At 36.9% G+C, this 21,123-nt stretch overlaps 1 protein-coding gene across 4 annotated transcripts in view; it reads left to right on the top strand.

The window, feature by feature from the left end:
* ADGRG2 (adhesion G protein-coupled receptor G2) overlaps nt 1–20,899 on the top strand; it is a 162,071-nt gene extending 141,172 nt beyond the window's left edge. For all 4 annotated transcript variants that reach the window (XM_027835450.1, XM_027835453.1, XM_027835451.1 and 1 more), the window contains 6 exons: nt 3,646–3,914; nt 9,707–9,806; nt 10,370–10,653; nt 14,150–14,251; nt 17,180–17,332; nt 19,002–20,899. In XM_027835450.1, the coding sequence (XP_027691251.1) occupies nt 3,646–3,914; nt 9,707–9,806; nt 10,370–10,653; nt 14,150–14,251; nt 17,180–17,332; nt 19,002–19,186 (1,093 nt within the window). In that variant the 3' untranslated portion in view covers nt 19,187–20,899. The remainder of the gene's footprint in view (nt 1–3,645; nt 3,915–9,706; nt 9,807–10,369; nt 10,654–14,149; nt 14,252–17,179; nt 17,333–19,001) is intronic.
* Nucleotides 20,900–21,123: the final 224 nt, after the last annotated feature.

The raw sequence follows: 21,123 nt of genomic DNA, 5'->3' as shown, positions 1-21,123 counted from the left end.
CTATAGGTTTGCCAGGGGGAATCTACCCAATGAACTGGAGGTTTTCCTTATTTTCTCCTCCTGCAGACTTAAAATCTAAGAGGAATAGTAATAATGTTGAAAGTTATTAAAAATACATATTGAATTAAGTTAAGAATTTGTGTTAAGTAGGAAGAAATGGGAAAATGTGAGTTGTGCAGATAGGTGAATTCAGAAATAGTTGAATGACCCATTCCAGAGAATGTTCATAAATGGAACAATGTCAACCTAGATGGAGAACTCTCATAAGAAAGAGTGCTTTGGATAAAGGCATAGAAGATGGCTTCCTTAACCAATTTGTAGATGACACAAAGCTAAAAGGGATAACTCTTATATCAGATAACAGAACTAGGATGCAAAATTATCTTGACAGGATAACATGACAGGAAGATTCAGATGAAATTCATCAGAGATATAGGTAAATTTCAGCACTTAGATTAAAATCATCATTGCAAAAGTAAGTAATAGAGGAAATGTAGCTAGCTATCAGTTTTTGTAAACAAATAGGTAGGTAGGTAGATAAATAAATGAATGAATAAACAACTAAAATAAATGAATAAATGAAAAAGACCCGAGGACTTTAGTGGATCTTATCCTCCACAAAAGCTAAGAGTTGGACATGGCAACTAGAAACAAAACAAAACAAAACAATGAATACAAATGTTAGGTCATGTTAATATCTTATAAAATATCAATAACATGGTATATTAATATCTTATAATATTAATGATACTAATGATATATATACAATGGTATTAATATCTTATAATATGGTGATAATATAATTACTATAATTGCATTATGATAACATAATTATAAATAACATTAATAACATATTAACATCATGTTCATAATAAGGGAGTTGATAGTCTCAATGCATTTTGCCTTTGTCAGACTATATCCAGAGTACTGGGCTCTGCTGTGGCTGCTGCATTTTAGTAAAGGCATTGAAAATCTGAAACAGGTCTAAGAGTTGTTTACCAAGAGGATGAATGGACTTTAAAACATGCTATACAAGGATGAGTTGGTAGATCTAAGAATTTTTAGTTTGCAGAAGATCTAGAGAGTTTATTACATTTTGTTTGGATCCATTTGGCATAAAAATGGTTATTGGGTGAAAGTAATAGGGATCTTTGATGTCTCTTTCAATGCCAAGATTCTTTGATGCAAAGAATTAAGTGGATTTAGTGGAAGGTTATATGAAGTATCTGGAAGATTACATGTCAGGGGCTATACATTGCCATTCTTCTAGTTGTTTGAAGGTTTCTTGAAATAGATATGGGGTTTCAGGAATTGACTGAATAATAGGAAAGAAAGGGCTTAGTAAGCCAGGACAGCAAGAATAGCAAATTTCATAAAAGAGGTAGTATTTCTGGTAGATTTTGGGGGGAACATTGCAATGCTTTGCTTTGCTATCTTCAGTCATTTTTCAGTAATGTCCAACTTTTTGTGACCCCATGTGCAGTTTTCTTGGAGTGGTTTGCCATTCCTTTATCCAACACATTTTACAGATGAGGAAACTGAGGCAAACAGTGTTAAATGACTTGTCCAAGATCACATGGTTAGTAAGCATCTGCGGCCAGACTTTAACTCAGGAAGATGAGTCTTCCTGATTGCAGGCCAGGAATCATTGAGACACCTCGCTGCCCTTTGCCATCTTTATCTTATTCAAAATTCTACTTAGAGAACCTTACAGAAGCCTCTCTCCTTAGAATTCTGTTGGAGAAGAGCAAAGTAGGCAGTGTTGGAATATTAGAGATAGATAGGTACTGGACCTCTGATGTCATCCATATAGGCAATTTGTAGGTAAGGAAACTCTCTCTTACCAGTGCGGATTGGCATCTTCTCATCTACTTAGGCTTAGAGGATTGGCCAGAACACTGAGAGGTTAACCTCTCAGTCAGTCAGTGTGCGTCAGGAGCAGGACTTTTACCCAGGTCTTCCTGGCTTCAAGGCCAGTTCTCTAGCCACCGTGCCAAACTTCCTCTAGTTGTAATAATAACTAAACATAAACCCTAGCATTTGTATTCTGGATACTTACTAGGAAATTAATGAAAACTAATTTCCATTTCTGCTCTTAGATTGGAAAGTCTGGACACCAGAATGGGAATGTAGACCTGCCAGCAGATCCTTGGAAAAATTCTCAGACTAATATGCCAATAAGTTATTCATTACCTGGAATAATTTAATCAGAGCTACTTTTTCAAGCACAAAATTTTTTATGTAACAAATTAGATTGTGTTGCTGATTTAAAGGAATTGGTTTTACTATACTTGTAGCCTTTAGTTATGTTCTTTTTTATTTTTTATTTAGTTATATTCTGAAGTTATTTTTTTTACATATTTATATTAAGCAACAACTTGATATAGCAGAATCTCAGACTAGGGAGGAACCTCAGAGACTGTCTAGTCCAACCACTCTTGACTAACAAAATCCCCTGAACAATCCTTCTGACAAATGGTCAGAAGTTTTAGGTTACCCCAGTGTTGGATAACTCTGTTAAGTGACTATTCTAAGATTCTAAAGTCTAAATTTTAGCAAGTATCATAGCAAAGTGGGAAAAGCGCTGGATTTCTAATCAGAATACGTGTTCAAATGTCTGCTTTGACATCAGGCACATGTATGACTTTGGGTAAGTCAGAACCTTTCTCTGGGCCTCAGTTTCATCATCTATAAAATTAGGAGTTATCTTATAGAGTTAGACTAGAACATTTCTGAGGAGTCTAAATCCTATGATTCTATGGTGACAGTAGTCTGTTGGATGAGACATGGGAAATAGATATTACACACACACACACACACACACCCCATATCATAAAGAAAAGGCAGTCTATGTAATGTCTAATTATTTGTATTACATATTATATGTATTAGTATATATGTACATATAATTATATGTTATATATCATATTGTATAATATGTTGTATATTACATATTACATATATAGTTTATATATATAATTACATAAATTGTTATAATTACATATGTCTAATGTAGTAGGGAAAACATTAGCTTTAGGAGTCAGAAGACCTGAGTTTGAATCCTGGCCTAATTATTTTACTGTGGGGTGACTCTGGCCAAGACGCTTCAACTCTCTGGGAAAGTTTTCTTCTCCATAAAGTGAGGGGGTTGGTCTAGGCCTGAGTTCTTAACCTGGAGTCCATCAATTTGTTTTTTCAATATTTTGATAGCTGTCCTTTATTATCATTGGTTTCCTTTGGATCCCTATTTCTCTTATTTTATGCTTTTGGAAATATTATGCCACGGGGTCCTTTAGGCTGTGAAAAGGGTCTATGACACAGAAAAAGACTAAGACCCCTGGATGACTTTATCTCTAAGGCCCCTTGCAGCTCTAAGTCTGGCGACTATAAAATAATTAGCCTATTCGAAGTGATCGTCGTCAGGCTCTACTGAACTAAAGACTGAATTCCTGTATCCATAAGAGGCCTCCTCATTGTCTCTTAACCACCACCATTCTTTTTATTTTGAGCCATAGAGAGGTCCCCTTCCCTCTACATGAACCAAACAATACTGAGCCTTCAAAGAGAACCTGACACATGACATGTGTGTCCACACCAGGGTTGGCAGGCAGATATCATGCCATTTTTCTCCTATTTCTTTTTCAGGAAAATCCGGAGGGACTACCCTTCCAAAATCCTCATCCAGTTGTGTGCTGCCTTACTCCTCCTGAATCTAGTGTTTCTCCTGGACTCATGGATTGCACTGTATAACATTCGAGGCCTCTGTATCTCTGTGGCAGTATTTCTTCATTATTTCCTGTTGGTTTCATTCACTTGGATGGGCCTAGAAGCTTTCCATATGTACCTGGCTCTTGTCAAAGTGTTTAATACCTATATCCGGAAGTATATCCTCAAGTTCTGCATTGTGGGTTGGGGTATGTATGATTTTCGTTGCAAGATGCCCAGAGGTGGTACAGAGGATAGATTGCTGGATCTGGAGTCAGGAAGATCTGAGTTCAAATCCTTCCTCACACATGTACAAGGTGTATGAACCAGGGCAAGTCACTGAACTACCTCAATTACCTTATCTGTAAAATGAAGCTAATGCTAGCACCACTTCCCAATTTTCAGGAGAGAATAAGAAAATAATGTTCATAAAAGTGCTTTGCAACCCTTAAAGCACTAAACAATTACTAACCGTCATATTTGATCAGTCAGGTAAAAGTAACAACAAATGGCTGCCCATTTTGCTCATTTCCACCAAACCCCTTAATTCTTAGTATACTTCCAAAGGGCAACCACATGCCACCTCTTTCAAGAGTAATTGTATGTTATTTCAGGATTGGCTGTGACCATAACTATATGCTTGTTATTTCAAAAGTGGTGCTTTTGAGGGCAAGCTCAAATGCAAATCCTGTAAGGTCTGGCAGCCTTCACCTTGAACTTGGTCTCTCAATCCCAAATTTTACATATATTGATAATATATAATACATGCATATATTTATGCATAACATACATGTATATATTATCTACATGTATGTATATATACGTATATATAAAACACTTTTAAAACTCTAATTGCTATCTGTTATTACTATTGTTATTATTCATAGTGTTGTAAGGTGTGTTCATGGAAGACTAGTACCTCTGGTATGAGGCCCTTCCAAGCCCTTTTCAGGGCATTTTCTGACTTTTGGTATCCACCTGATTCACCCAGCTTTCACCTGTGGCTCCAAGAAGCTGTGACATGCTCAGCGGCCACACCCTGGTAAACAGTTTCCCAGATGGGCTAAATCAGGTTGAAGGTAACCAAGGGATCTCAGACCTTTCAAGGAGTTACAGGAGGTGTCTACTCCAAGCATATGAAGACTACTCTCAGCAGAATGGGTGGATGAGAACGATTTGTTCCAATGGCCATGAAGGTGGCTGATGAAGGTGCTGTGGAGCACTTAGATCTTGGTTAGACACAGAAGATGCCAAGGCCATCCACTGCATTCCAAGCCATCACCAGTCATCTTGACTTTTGTCTTGCCACTGGACTCAGATGACTCTGGAAAAGAGAGTAAGACCAATGACTTGGCACAGCTCTGCCTCACTTAAATCCGGTTTATGTGCAAATCAAAAGACATCACCCATACCATGTTACCATTTTTACCCACCTCAGAGTCCCTGTGGTGACAGGCAAGTGATGAAGCAGGAGGTGCAGGACACACTGGGAACTACAGTCACAACCCTGCACACAGGTGGCCCAAACCATAGGGTCGTCTTTTCATGGACTGAAGCAGCAGCAAGATTCAGTAGCTGCCTAGGTGTCTGAGCAGCCTTTTTGAAGGACTCAAGGCTCAAAGGGGCTAGAAAAGGTGCCCTAAAAATTGTCTGCTTCACCCAACCCTAGTCTGTTTACTGCAGTAGGCGGGGATCCCACTCTGTGGTCAGTACACAAAAAAATGTACAGAAACTTGCAAAGATGATTCCACTCACTATCAGTTCATGGAATGTGTGCACTTTTGGACAACAGGAAATCCAGTAGACCTGAAAGACAAACATCTCTTATGAAAGAACTCAGCAGGTATCATATCCAAATAACAGCACTGAGTGAAACAAGGATCACAAATGAAGGCTGAGATGCGACAAAGTATGGATCGATTCTCTGCTGCTTGTGCTGATTTTGGCCTAACAATTAACATCAAGAAAACACGAGTGCTCCACTAGCCAGCACCACACCATCCATACGTGGAACCATCAGTTACAGCAAATGGAGAAGTTTTGAACGCTGTGGATGAGTTCATTTACCTTGGTAGTGTACTTTCCATGAATGTACACATTGATAATGAGGTTAACACACGCATTGCCAGAGATAGCTCAGTGTTTGGGAGGCTCTGAAAGAAAGTGTGGGAGAGGAGGTATTAGGCTGCCTACCAAACTGAAGGTCTACAGAACTGTTGTGCTGACCTCATTGTTGTATGCCTGTGAAACCTGGACAGCCAGTGCCATGCCAGGAGTCACTTCCATTTGAATTGTCTTAGGAAGATTCTGAAGATGACCTGTTAAGATAAGGTTCCAGATACTGAGGGTCCTTTCTTGAGCTAAAATGCCAAGCATCCAAACCCGACTGCAGAGAGCACAACTCCAGTGGGCTGGCCACGTTGTTTGAATGCCAAACATAGGTTTCTTAAAAGACTATTTTACAGAGAGCTCACACAAAGCAAATATTCATTTGGAGGTCAGAAGAAGCAATAAAAAGACTCTCAAGGTCTCTCTGAAGAACTTTGGAATAAATTGAGAGACACAGGCAAAGGACCGCCCAGCATGACGTGCCCATATCATGTTGTGCTGTCTCAGCAAAGCAGAATTTCAGTAGTCAAAAGAAATGTGAGATGCATAAATTTAGATATCTCCACTCCAAACATTCACATAGACTGTTAGTGCCCGACCTGTGATAGAGTCTTCTGAATGCATATTGGTCTGATCAACCACAGTCAGACACACTGTACCTTGACTCCAATATAGTGATATCATTTTGGTCCTCTTTGAGAACAAAGGATAACAACCAGCCAACCAACTATTATTGATGAATGATCCAAAAGTGTCTGATGCAAAAAAAAAAGCAACACTAACTGGAAAATCCTCTCTAAGTATGCATTGTACCTATAGGGGGTCATAGAATAATAGGCTTTTTTTAATTGAAAAGAAATGCTGACATCTTTTTGTACCATGACCCACCCAGGCAAGTATCTCCTGTACAACGTCCTTGAGAGATGGTCAGCTGCAGCTTGGACACTTCCAGGAATTAGAACTCAAAGCCTAGTGAAACAATCATTCTATTTTCAAATAGGCTTAATTTGGGGGACAAGTTCTTTGCTATATTGAACTAAAATCTTCCTCCCTAGAGCTTTTACTCATTGGCTCTAGACCTGCTTTCTAGAACTAAACAGGACATTCCTAAGTCCTCTTCTGTATGATAGCTCTTCAAATATTTGAATACTAATACCTTACATTTGTATAGTGATTTTCTGCATTAAAAGCACTTTACTATACATTGAAGGTGAGTGCTACAGTAGAAAATGTGTTGGACTGGGAGAGATCTGAGTGCTGGCCCAGCTTCAGGTAACTATGATGTGTAACACTGGGCAAGTAACTCAGCTTCATTTTCCTCATCTTCACTTAACAGAAGCAGAAGACATAAAGAAGAGGTGGCAAGAATACACAAAAAAACTATACAAGAAAGATCTTAACATCACCGATAACCATAATGGTGTGGTTACTGATCTAGAACCAAACAACCGGAGAATGAAGTCAAGTGGGCTTTAGGAAAAACTGCTAACAACAAGGCTTGTAGAAGAGATAGAATTTCAGCTGAACTATTTAAAATCCTAAAAGATGATGTTGTTAAAGTGCTGCACTCAATATGCCAGCAAATTTTGAAAACTCAACAGTGACCTGGATTGGAAAAGATCAGTTTACGTCCCAATCATAAAGGGTAATGCCAAAGAATGTTCAAATTACTGAACAATTGCACTCATTTCACATGTCAGCAAGGTTATGCTTAAGATTCTGTAATCTAGACTTCAGCAATATGTGGACTGAGAATTACCAGAAGAGCAAACTGGTTTTGAAAGAAGCACATGAGGCCAAATTGCCAACATCTACTGGATTATGGAGAAAGCAAGGGAGTTCCAGAAACACCTCTACTTCTGCTTTATTGACTGTGCTTAAGTCTCTGTGTGGATCACAACAAAATGTGGCAAATCCTCAAAAAGATGGGAGTGCCAGGTCATCTTGCTTGTCTCCTGAAGAAGTTGTATACAGACCAGGAAGCAACAGTGAGAACCAATCATAGAACAATTGATTGGTTTAAGATTGGAAAAGGAGTAGGAGAAGGCTATAATATTGTTACCTTATTTATTTAACTTATATGCAGAGTACATCATGTATGAAATGCCAGGCTCAATAAATCAAAAGCTGGAATTAAAGTTGCAAGGATAAATATCAACAATCTCAGATATACATACAATACCACTCTGATGGCAGAAAGTGAAGAGGAATTAAGAAGCCTCTTGATGAGGGTAAAAGAGGAGAGTGTAAAAGCTGGGTTGAAGCTTAACATCAAAAAAACTAAGATCTTGGCAACTGGTCCCATCCCTTCCTGGCAAAAAGAGGGAAAAGAAAGGGATGCAGTGTCAGATTTTATATTCTTGGGCTCAAAGATCACTGCAAACAATGACTGCAGCCATGAAATTAAAAGACACTTGCTCCTTGGAAGGAAAGCTATGGCAAATCTGGACAGCATACTAAACATACCAAACAGCATAGTGAAAAAGAAAGACATCACTTTGCCAACAAAGGTCCATATAATCAAAACTATAGTTTTTCCAGTAGCAATATATGGCTGTGAGAGTTGGACTATGTATATTGTGGTGCTGGAGAAGACTTTTGTAAGTCCCTTGGACAACAAGGAGTTCAAATCGGTCAATCCTTAACAGAAATTAATACAGACTACTCATTGGATGGTCAGATACTGAAGCTGAAACTTAAATACTTTGGCCCCAAAGTAAGAAGATAGGAAAAGACTCTGATGTTGCAAAAGATTGAATGCAAAAAAAAGAGGGGGGTAGCAGAGGATGAGATGGATAGATAATGTCATGGAAACCGTGTACATGAACTTGGACAGACTTCAAGAGATAGTAGAAGATAGAAGGGCCTAGTGTGTTATGTTCCATGAGGTCATGAAGAATCAGACATGACAATGGCTAAACAACAATATGGAGATAATAATACTTGTGCCATCTACCTTCCAGAGTTGCTGTTAGGGAGGTGCTTTTGGAAACCCTAAAGCTGTGTGTGTGTGTGTGTGTGTGTGTGTGTGTGTGTGTGTGTATGAATTATGTGTGTATATATATGAATTATGATTGGTATGATCCTAGTTGACCTTCAGAAGATTCCTCTGAATTAGGACAGAAATTATCATGCCCATTTTACAAATAAGTAACATGAGGTTCAGAGTGGTTTAAATGACTTGCTCTAAAACTGGAATAATCAAAGCCAGATCTAGAACTCAGATCTCCCTTCTAATACTGAGTAGTTAACATGCCCCCTACTTGTCAATTCTTCTCTCCTCCTAATTAAATATCCACCATTCTTTATCTTCTTTATATTTCTGTTCTTTCCATGTCAAGATTTCAAGACCTTTTGCTGTCTTAGTCATTCCAGTTAGTTGTGTGATTTTTTTTTGAGTGTGAAAGAGAGCCTTTTTAAAAAAAATCTCATCTACTTGGGGTAGGGGGTAGGGGACCTGAAAAAGAAGTCATTGTTATCCTCATTTAGTAGTAATCTTTATTTTCTTTACAAAAGTGTGTAAAGCCAGATTTCTTAGTCAAGGGCAAAATATTACCATGTTATTTTTTCTAAAATGGGTTTTACTCCTACAATGAGATGTATTTCTGTCATACAAAATACAAATGACTCCTATTGCCAATCGGGTCAAGTTCTGCAACCAACCAGTCTAACATAGTTCATTAGGGACCCCTGGTTGTATCATTTTTGGTTGTTGTCAACACTTCTCTGTTGTATATGCATCACATCTAGTTTATCTTCTGGTAATTTGCATGAACCTTGACCCTTCTTGCTGTTAATCCTCAGAAATAAATGTTGTGTAATGTTATCTGATTTTCTCTGTATTTTGGTGTATTAGAACCCTGTGTAACATTTTTTTTTCTCAATCTTCTAGGTGTCCCAGCTGTAATTATAGCCATCGTGCTAGCTATATCACCCGATAACTATGGACTTGGTTCCTATGGAAAATTCCCCAATGGCTCACCTGATGAATTGTAAGCACAGATCTTCCAGAAGGATTGCTGTTGCTTGTTGGGAAACTAACTTCTCAGAAAAAATTGCATGATGGAATCACTATGTTGGCACAGACTCCCTTCCTAATAAAAATTGGTTAAATTTATAACAGTTCTTGTGGTCAGAGCTGTAATAAAGCAAGCTAGTTGGAAATTCCACTTGGCTACTGAAGTACAGGAAAATAAAAGAAAGAATTTTGAAGATCTTTATATAAGCCTATAAAAAAAGAAAAATTACACTAAGATAATGATAGCAGATGAAATGTATTCATTACAGTATTTGTATGGAGTAAATTCTTGAAGGTTGCAAGTCAGTTCAAATAATTTCAACCAACCACCTTCATAATTTCCTTTAATTTTCTATGAAGATGCAAATTCTACTTGAGATTTCAAAGGAAGGAGTAGTGAGTAGTGATTTGTGTTGCTTTTCTTCTTTCATGGTTGATGCATATATAAATCTTTTTATAGAGTAATTATGCAATTTTGTAACATATGATGCCATGGTTTATTCTTTGTCTTGTTTTTTTTTTCTTTTTCTGTTTTAGTTGTTGGATCAACAATACTGTTGTATTTTACATTACCGTGGTAGGATATTTCTGCGTGATATTCCTGTTGAATGTCAGCATGTTCATTGTAGTACTGGTCCAACTTTGTCGTATTAAAAAAAAGAAGCAACTTGGTGCCCAAAGGAAAACAAGCTTTCAGGATCTTCGAAGTGTTGCTGGCCTGACTTTTCTACTGGGGATTACTTGGGGATTTGCCTTTTTTGCCTGGGGACCAGTTAATCTCTTGTTCATGTACCTCTTTGCCATCTTTAATACTTTGCAAGGTAAGTTTTCTGATTTTAAATAGGCTAAAGAGCATCTAGTTGACTGTATAAGCAAATAGAAATAATTTTCAATTGGTTCTTTAAATGAGAGGTGCTATATAAAATGTGTTATTCAGCAGAAAAAAAGCATTTTAGTTAAAAGGCAGATTTGCCTTTGAGAAGAATGCTTTGTGATCCTGCTTATTAAAGGAAAGATGATTTCTAGATTCATGAAATTATTTTTGGCTGATATAATTCTGCAGGTTTTCACCCTGAAGGGCAAATCAGGGCTATATGCCTGCTGACTGAATACTGCTGACTCACTGTTGTAGCCTTTACATAATACCCTTCCATCTCTTTTCTGTTTTTCATTTGTAAAAATGAAACTAACAATGTCCCTCTTTAACTTACAAAGCTATTTAAGATCAAATGAAAGAAAGTCCACAGAAGGTCATGGGAGTTTCAGAACATAACTATGTAATAATATTTCACAGCTACATATAACCAATTTATATCAGCATTGAAAACATAGGCAGAGGTTCTATCTAAGCACAAACACCTGGTGAGTGCCTAGTTTGTATAAGGTACCATGATAAGCAACCCCTGTGACACCTGGGGTACCAAAGATTAAAGGGTCTCCCAGGAAACCAACCTAAAAGTTCTAGTAGTAACTACCAAGGGATAATGAGATATGGCCTTCCTACAAGACCACCACTTTGCCCATCCCTCTAAAAGCATGAGAATCAGGGGACAGTCATCTGGATGGCAAGGGAGTAAAACGGAAACCTAAAAGTAATTCCAGAGCCACCCCGTTTCTGCAGTTTTGTGGCATAGTTTTGTAGCTAGTCATACTGCTTGATACCCTAGAATAGAGGAGATTTGTTCAATGAAGTTTGGATTCAGTCAAAGGGCCACACTTGAGGACCTAGAGGGCCATATATGGCCTCAAGGCTGCAGGTTCCCCACCCCTGCCCCAGAAGTTATTTTCATATTCATATTTCATATTTATTCTCTCTATGAATTCTAGATTATGTGTGTGTGTGTGTGTGTGTGTGTGTGTGTGTAGCAGAAGGAGAAGTTAAAGTAAAATTTGAGTTTGTAGCCACTGAAGGGAAATATTTAAAAGGTAGGCAAATGTGTCTTGGGAGCGTGTCTTCCTTACAGTTAATCCTAGAAAAGCAAACCATTGGAATAATGGGATGACGAGTTGGAATGACAGGTTCTTGTGGACTGTCCTTTAAATAATAGCTCCCCATTTTAAAATTAGGCACAGCCATATCCATGTATTGCAAAAGACTCATAATTGTGTTCTTTAAAAAAGAAAATTTGAGAGTAGTGAAGGTCACTGTTGTTTAAAAAAATATCCATCATTCAGTGACCTGGTTAGTTTTGTAATGATTGTACCATACTTTGGCAGTAGAAAGCATGGAGGCTGGCACTTTTGAGGTATATCAATAGTAATACCTTGTCTCTGGATTCACTTTGCTTCTAGCCTTTCTCTTAAGTATTGCTTTTTAACTTTGACTGTGTTCCCATCTGCTTTCCTCATCTCATTCTTCTATTGGTTTTGGCTCCAAAAACGTTGTTTTGTGGTTCTACTTATTTCAAAGCAATAAATCATTCTACTATTTTCCAAGAAATCCCAACCTTAGATTAATTTAATTGTACATTATGACTCTTTCTCCTTATTTTGTTCAGCTTGGAAAGCATCAAGTATGCCTGCAGGTTACATGAAGTCTCTGTTTTAACTTACAATATTTAGAATGAGGTAAATGGAATATCTAGCAAGTTATTTCCATAAATCATCATCATCCGCAAATTATATTCAAGCATCTACTGCCTTTATTATGATTGATTAGCTCCTAATATGAATAACATGTTAAGTTGTTGCATTGTAACCTGATAGGAGTAATAGATCAATCAACAAGCATTTATTAAGTCTCTGCTGTGTGCCAGGCACTGTGCCAGGTTCTGTGAATACAAAGACAAAAATGAAATATAGTATTCTGTTGGTATTTTACTTGGTTAAGACAAGGTAATTTGGGGGAGGAGAATCATCAAAAGCCTTGGGTAGAAGGTAGTCCCTGAAAGGATCTTTTAAAGAAACTTGGGATTCTAAGAAGTAGAGATGAGGAGGGTGTGTATTTACTGTGTAATGGACAGCATGGGTAAGGTGCAGAGATGAAAGATGGAAATGTCACATGAGGCAAGAAGGCCAGATTGGTTGGCGTGAGGGGTGCATGAAGGAGTGATGCATAATAAAAGCTGGAAAACTAGTTTGGAAAAAGGCTGTAAAGGGCTTTAAAATGCCAAGTAGGTCAGTTACCTAGAAGTAATAGGCAGCTACTGAAGTTTATTGAGCAAGAGAATGACATGGTTAGATCTATGTTTTAGGGATAACACATTGGTAGCTATGTGGAGGACAGGGTGGAGAGAGGAGAGATTTGAAGTAGGGTATCTAATTAATAGGCTAATACAATACTAGTCTAGGAAAAGGTGATGAAGGCCTGCATTAGTGTAGTGGCTGTGTGAGTTGAGAGAATGGGGACAGATATGAGAGCTGTTGCGAAGGTAGAGCTGACAACTAATTGGATGTGTAGGGTGAGGGAGTTCCATGGTTGTGAACCTGGGTGACTGAAAGAATGATGGTGCCCTAAACAGAATTACAGGAGTTCAGACAAAGGGTGAGTTTGGGGAAAAGGATAGAGTTCTGTTTGGGTCATGTGGAGTTTGAGATGCCAATAGACATACAGTTGGAAATATCCAATAAATAGTTATAAATGTAGGACTGGGGCTCAAGAAGAAACCGAATAAAGCAAACTTAAGAAAAAGATAATGAAATAAAATGTTTATAGTGATTGAAACCAGGAGAGGCATCATAATGCAGTGAAAAGAGCCCTAGAAATGGAGTCAGAAGACATGAATTCAAGAGCTGCCCCTTACTACATCATAACCTTGGGCAAGTCATCAAATCCCTCTGGGCCAAAGTTTCCTCATCCATAAAATAAAAGATTTCAATTAGATATCCTCTAAGATCCGTCCCAACTCTAAATCTATGATCTTTTGATTCTATGATTTGTGCAACATTCAAGACACCCATCTTCCTGGCAAGTAAGAACACATATGAACCCCAGTAGGAACAAACCTGCTATCTTAAAATCAAGATTTAGAAAACAAGTAAGTTGACAGGAGAAGGAGGGGAGAGGTATTGACATGAGGAGAGTATTCCCTTTAAAAAAAATCGCTTAGAAAGAGATTCATCATGAGGTTCTGTTAGCTAGAAAGCTTCCATAGTAACTTGAAAATATTTAATTTTGTAAGATTATTTTTCTAGAATGCATCTATTAAATTACATTATTGCCTACTAAATAAAGTAATAATATTAAATAAAATTCTATTAAGTAGAATTCATCATCACCTGGGGATTTGCTATAAAGATATTAGGTTACCTTTCATCAACATATAACCCACCAAAAATTACAAAACCATTGTTACTTTTCTTTTTTTTTTTTTAAAGGATTCTTCATATTCATTTTCTACTGTGTAGCAAAGGAAAATGTCCGGAAACAGTGGAGACGATACCTCTGTTGTGGCAGATACAGGCTAGCTGAAAATTCTGGTAAAAATGCACAATATATTATTATTACCACATTTAAATGCTATTTCTTCTTCATGTAAGTTTGTAGAACAGCTACAGGTGGACTATATAGAGACTATATGTATTAAGGCCTGTATGTAGAAAACAATGTTTCTAAAAAGGCCAGTGTATCTACAAAATGATAAATGAAACCTGCTCAAATTCAAAGAAAGTTTTACTCAAAATTTTTTAAAGTATTCAGTTTTTTAAAAAATAAATAAAATTTCCTATTTGTTAATAGTTCAATGGTCCACTAGTCTAGTAGTCATTAAAAGTCCAGTGACAATTTGGAAGTATTCAGTAGAATGCTCCAGAGATCTGTGCTGTTTAAAATTTTTATTAATGAATTGGATAAAGACATAGATGACATGCTTATTAGATTTGCAGATGACAGTGCTAACTGTAGATGAGGCTGCTAACAGCCAAAATTCAAAAAAGATCTTAGCAGGCAAAACTACCAGAATAAATTTAAAAATATGAAATTTAATAGTGGTCTTCTAACATGATCACAGATTTAGAGCTGGAAGGGACTTTGAAGGTCTTGTAGCCCAGCCTTCTCATTTCACAGATGAAAAAATTGAGATAAATGTAAAGCCTTATACTTGGGTTCAAAAACTCAACTTCAGAAGTGTCTCTGGTGGAATGCTGAAAAGGCAGTTTGTTTGAAAAAGCTTTTAGTGGACCTCGGGCTCGATGTTAGTCAGCAATTATAGAGCAGCCACAAAAGCAAATGCAATTAGTTTGCATTAAGAAAGGTAAAGTGGAGGGCAGCTAGGTGGCCCAGTGGATAGAGCACCAGCCCTGCATTCGGGTAGATCTGAGTTCAGATCTGGCCTCAGACACATAACACTAGCTGTGTGACCCTGGGCAAGTCACTTAACCCCCATTGCCCAGCAGAGGGAAAAGAAAAAGAAAGGTAAAGTGTCCAGGAATAAGGGGGTAATAATTTTGCTATGCTACAGACCACGCCTGGAGTGTCATGTTCATCTCTGAGTATATTTTAAGACAGACATTAATAAGGTTTTTTTGCAATATTTTTTATTATTTGTTGAAGGCTCCAATCGACAAGATTCAGAAAGAGACAATGTTTCTGTGTGTGTTGTCCGTCCCCCCCCCCCCCAGGTCTAAAGTTCAAGGACAGTGCAATTTCAAATGTTTATTGAAGATGGTCTTCAATGAACATAATCTGATTGGAAAAAAATCTCCTCTGGCTCAAAAATTCTGAAAGTCTAAGTATTTAGAGGAGATAAGAAAAATGGCCTGGGGTAAAAAATAGGATGATAATGACTTTGTGTGAAAGTGTCTAAAAGACTAAAAGGTCCCTGACCTGAATGTCAAATAAAAAGGAAGCTGCCTCTCACAGTGGATAAAGAGCTGTGCTTGGAGTCAGGAAAACCTGAATTCAAGTCCATTCATTGCCACAGAGACCCTGGAGAATCCCAACCACTCAATCAGACATTAACAAGATAAAGATGGTGCAGAGGAGGGCAAAGGGCCTCAAGGTAACACTATGTGAAGATCAGTTGAAATAACTGGGATCATTTTGCCTGGAGAAGACTTGAGATAAGATAGCTGTCTTGAATTATTTAAAGGACTATTGTATGGAAGAGGGACAACTAGAAACATCCTATCTGGTGAGAGTGCAGGACTGAGAACGAAGGGTGGAACTTGAGAAGAGGCAAATTTAGGAGACACTTCCTAACAATTAGAGCTATCCCAAAGTGCAATGGTTTGACTCAGAAGTGGATTTTCCCTCATTGGAAGTCTTTAAACAAATTCCAGAATACCATTTGTTGAGAGTATTGTAGAGTGAATTCTTACTCGGGTATGGGTTGGATTTGAAGGCCATTGAGATACCTACCAACTTTTGAAATTTTTTGAGTCTGAGAAATGGAGTTCAAAATCAATTGTTATTTTTATATCTGTTAAATTATTGAGATTCTTCATGAAAGGCTGTTTTAACTTGATTGTTTTCTGACACTTCTTAAAGTCAAAGAAATTAACGTTAAAAATTAACTTCATTGTTTTATATTCTAGCTTGGGCAGATTCTATTAATCAGTTTGTAGATGAGCAAACCAATTTCTGTATACAGCTCTTAGCATATTTTGAATTATTTTAATTTGCCTTTTTTTTTCCTTTTGGACATATAACAACTAGGATTTAGAAGACCTGGGTTCTAATCCCAGATCTCCCTCTTACTACTTGTGATTTGGGGCAAGTAATTTCAACTTTTGGGACCTCTACCTTAATTAGCAAAATGGAGGTAATAATACTTACACTAAGTCATAAGATTTTTGTAAGGAAAGTGCTTCATAAACTTTAATGTGCTATGAATGCATAAACTAATAATAATAATCTATAAAATGAGGGGTTAAATGATCTCTAAGGTCCCTTCCAACACTACAGTCCTACAAGCCTATGAATTAATTTATCTAGCACTTGGCTAAGATTTCTTTTTAATGAAAAAATTGAAAAATAGGAAATAATGAGAAAAATCTGTTTTGAGGCATTTTCCATAAATACTATGGTTTGTGATTTCTGATGAGATCCAGGAGTCTGTGGCCAGGCAAACACTGGAAAGCAGCAAAGAGAGTCCAGTCAAGCTCAGTGTCTAAACAGTCATGGCTAATCACCACATGGTCATTTCAGCCATGGTATCATCTTCAAGGTAGCCAAATTGACCAATCAGGTCAAAGACATCATGACTAGTTTCATCAGCCAGGGCTGAAAATAGAATCAGTAACTTTTGGTTTACTTGTTGAAAAATAAGGTTTTGAAATGTGTAATTCCTTTGTAAGCTCTTGAAGTGTGATAGTAGTTTCTAGATTTCATTATCTCCCATATACCTGTCCCTTGCATTTTTGCTTCAACAAACTGCACTATTTTCTGTAATGCTTATTCTGCTATAGACTGGAGTAGAACTGCTACTAATGGTTTAAAGAAGCAGATTGTAAACCAAGGAGTGTCCAGTTCTTCAAATTCCTTACAATCAAACAGTAACTCCACTAATTCTACTACCCTGCTAGTGAATAATGATTGCTCAGTACACGCAAATGGGAATGGTATGTATATCTCCATCAAGTATTTCTCGAGCTATTTTTGTGTATTTTTAAAACTAGATCTATCCTCTTGTGACATCATTTCTAAGCCCAGAGCATAATTACATATGACTTGTTCATTAAAATGGTTGCCAATTATAAAAGAGAAATAGTCATACAATTTGATTCATGTTAGTGTGCAGTGGAACTAATTTCAAAAGAATATCCACTTCTCTTTTGAATTGTTACTGAATACAAAGCTTTAACATTGCAAGGTCTGAATGGAGTATCATCTTTAAATTCCACTGACTGTGCTCCTTGAGAGCCATATTGAAAAGCTCAAATAACCACACCAATTCCTGTGACATCCTAACTAGACACTTCCTCTATGCTTAAACCTTGCTATTCTATTACTTACCCTATTTACTAATCCTTTCTTCTGATATTGATTCTTTTAATCAATGTTCAGTTGCACATTACTAAAATATAAAATATGGCTTTCTATATTATCAACAGGTGGATAAATTTTAGTTGCTATGCAATTCTGAAACCTGTATCAGAAATATCCACCTGTCTTTCCTTTACAAAATTGAACTTATATAAGCCTTATCTTTTATTTTGCTTATTGATATTTCTATTATTATATTATAAATAACTGCAATTGTCCTTGGCTAGTAATTATTATAATGACTTTTCTTCTCATGCTGTTCATTACCCTTCATGACTTATTGAATACAGTTTGTGAATGGTTAGTATGTCTGTCCAAAAAACCTCAGATCTCTCAGTCATCAAATTCTGCTGGTGTTGCCATAATGTATACAGATTCTGAAAAAAGGTTCAGTTTCTTTGAAAGATGGAATTAACTCCAGCTCTTTTATAGCTTTATACTATTTTAGAGTGAGAACTCTCATCATTTCTTATGAATAGCAGTGGCAAGATCAATTGGTTTTCAGAATAAAAAAAAAATCAAGATCAGCTTAATCTGGGGTCACAAAAAAATAAATTCAGTTCCAAAGAGAAGGGGAGTCATAGGTATGCAGTGAGTCACTGACAATGTAAGTAACAGGGTGTGTTAAAAAGCATATTAATGTTGGGCACAGTGGTGCTTACTTGTAGTCCCTATTGCTGAGATGCTGCGGCTGATAGATTGCTTGAAATCTGGAGTTCTGAGCTACAACAAGACTAAAGCTAATCAGACATGCACACAAGCACAGCACCAATATGGTGACACCTTAGAAGTGAAAGGCTATCATCAGGCTGTCTAAGGAGGGGTAAACCAGCCCAAGTCAGTAAAGCTTAGCAGGAGTTTCCATGCTGATAAGTATTGGGATAAGACCTATGAGTGAGGAGGAATAAGGCCCAGGGGAGACATGGAAACTCAGTCTCCAAAAAAAAAAGGGGGGGGCGGGGCAGAGAAATACCTAAGATTTTTGACCTCAAGTCCATATGTCTTCAGGAGGAGGTTGGATTAATGAGAGGAATGGACTAAATGGATTGAATTTTCTGACCCATTCCACATCTAGGATCCCTTCCGTTTCTAAACAATTCTAAAAAATTCTCTGATCCCAAAATAAAATATAACTATGCCCTATAATTATTAAGGAGGAAACTTCTCTGTGCAGTGCATATGGTAGGAAAGAGTGGGATGTTCTCATCTTTTAGCAAATGTTTCCTCCTGCTAATATTCCTCTAGGAAATGCTTCTACAGAAAGGAATGGTGTCTCCTTCAGTGTCCAGAATGGTGATGTATGCCTGCATGACTTCTCAGGAAAACAGCTTGGGTTTAATGAGAAGGAAGATCCTTGTAACAGCAAGAACCGAATCTCTCTCAGAAGGACTTCAAAGAGGGGGAGCCTCCACTTTGTAGAGCAAATGTGATTTTAAAAAAAAATTTTAAAAATTCCCAGCATGGTGCTTGGGTAGTGGGATAGCATCAGAGTCATAACTTTTACACAATGTGAGAATAACAAAAAGTTGACTTATTTAGTGCTCCATGTCCTTGAGGAGAACAAATCCAGGACTGGCAAGGGCTGGGGGTTGTGAAAAAAAAGAACTTCAAAATTCTGTTAGAGAAGATCCATCAGAAGCTACATTGGAGCTCACATATGTTTGCAGTTTGGGTCATTAGCCTTCCTTTTCAAAGAGAGTTGTTTTTTAGCATTTTTTTAAAAAATGCAATAATACTAAATAAATATTCTAAGTAGTACCAATGTAAAACCAATAACTGATTACAACTTAGATGGTGCCTTATTTACTTTGTTATCATAACATACAACAGCTGTTAGTTAAAATTTTTGTGAGTTTAGTCCTTCTTGTTGTACATAAGTTAAATGCCACGACCATTAACATTTTCTTTCTACTTTAAAAACATATATATTTATTTCCTATAATGTAAATTTTTTTTCCTTTTGTATAAAACAGTGATTGTGTTATTTTGCTTCAAGTTGTAACTTAGGAAATGCTAGCTGATTCAGTGAACTCCCAAACTCTGCTCTTTATTGACTTAGAGATTTTACGGTATGAAATGCAGCAGATTACATGGGCCAACATGTAAAGATGCTGGCTAAACTGAAATGCATTAATAAACCTAGTTCTTGGTTCTGATTCAGAGTACTAAATTCTGAGACCTGATTTTCATCCTTTTAGTCCAGTTTAAAAGTTTAGTTAGAGGAAGGACGAAGCGGGATGCAGATCACTTAGCAAAACAATGCTAATCACTGAGCAGCCTCTTTCACTGCCACTTGTCAACCCTCTAGGAGCCTTTCAAAAGGAAAGGACAGAGTAATATGACTTTTTAATGGAAATGTATATAAGGAAAAATTCCTAGTTACTATTCCTTAGGAGCAAGGTAACTGCATGGTACATGGTTGACTTTTAAGACTATTAAGCTCTGGTTTACTCTGAGCTATAATTAATAAATACGTATATAATATATAAATATTAGGGGGCATGTCATGTCTCAAAGACAGTTGTACAGTGACAAAGGTAAGCATGAGATTGAGAATGGGAGGCTATCCTATGATATTATCATTCCTATGAATATCAAACCCTGATTTTTACATATTAGATGGGTTTGCCTTAGCTTCCCACTTATACTATCTTGGTTATTTCCCCGAGTACGTTCTTAATAGGAACTATATGAAGTCTTTAGTTAGCCCTACCCTCTTAGCTCCATGGGATCTATTGTATAGATTCACAGTACTTGTAAAAATGAATGTGGGGCCACAGGAGAAACAATAATAATAGTATGATGTATTTCTGTGAATGCTCTACTTAGTTAATTGCCTTTGCACTGTTTCTTTATATGATTTATTTAATTCTTTTGTATTTATGTTTTAAAATGTTGAAACTGGAAAAATAAATTTCAAATTCCTCTCGTGAAGTTTTAATAACTTTCATGCAGATAAAGTGTTTGCAGTCGATCTGTTTAAAATGAAAGTGTTGGATAAGTATAACAAATTAGCAGTAAAGGCCTAAATATAAAAAACATCAATAACATTTTCCAGAGAATTCTGAATCACACTCGGTCACAGGACTTCTTAACTTTTGTGTGTGTGTCATGGACCCTTTGTCAGTCTGGTGAAATCTATTAACCCCTTTGCAGTATGTTTTTAAATATATAAAATAAAATAATGGGATTAGAAAGAAAACCAATTGTGTTGAAATGCAATTATCAAAATATATTTAAAAACAAGTTCATGTTTCTTCTTTCACAACCATGACTAAAATGGAAATATGTTCTACAAATTAGCACATGTATAACCTATATCAAATCGCCTACCATTTTAGGAAGAGGGGAGGGGATGGAGGAAGGG

This window comes from Vombatus ursinus, unplaced genomic scaffold (assembly GCF_900497805.2).
Source record: "Vombatus ursinus unplaced genomic scaffold, bare-nosed wombat genome assembly UNPS02014814.1, whole genome shotgun sequence".
Classification (NCBI taxonomy): domain Eukaryota; kingdom Metazoa; phylum Chordata; class Mammalia; order Diprotodontia; family Vombatidae; genus Vombatus; species Vombatus ursinus.
The sequence above is the reverse complement of the archived record's forward strand: the minus strand, read 5'-3'. Positions and strand labels throughout refer to the sequence as shown.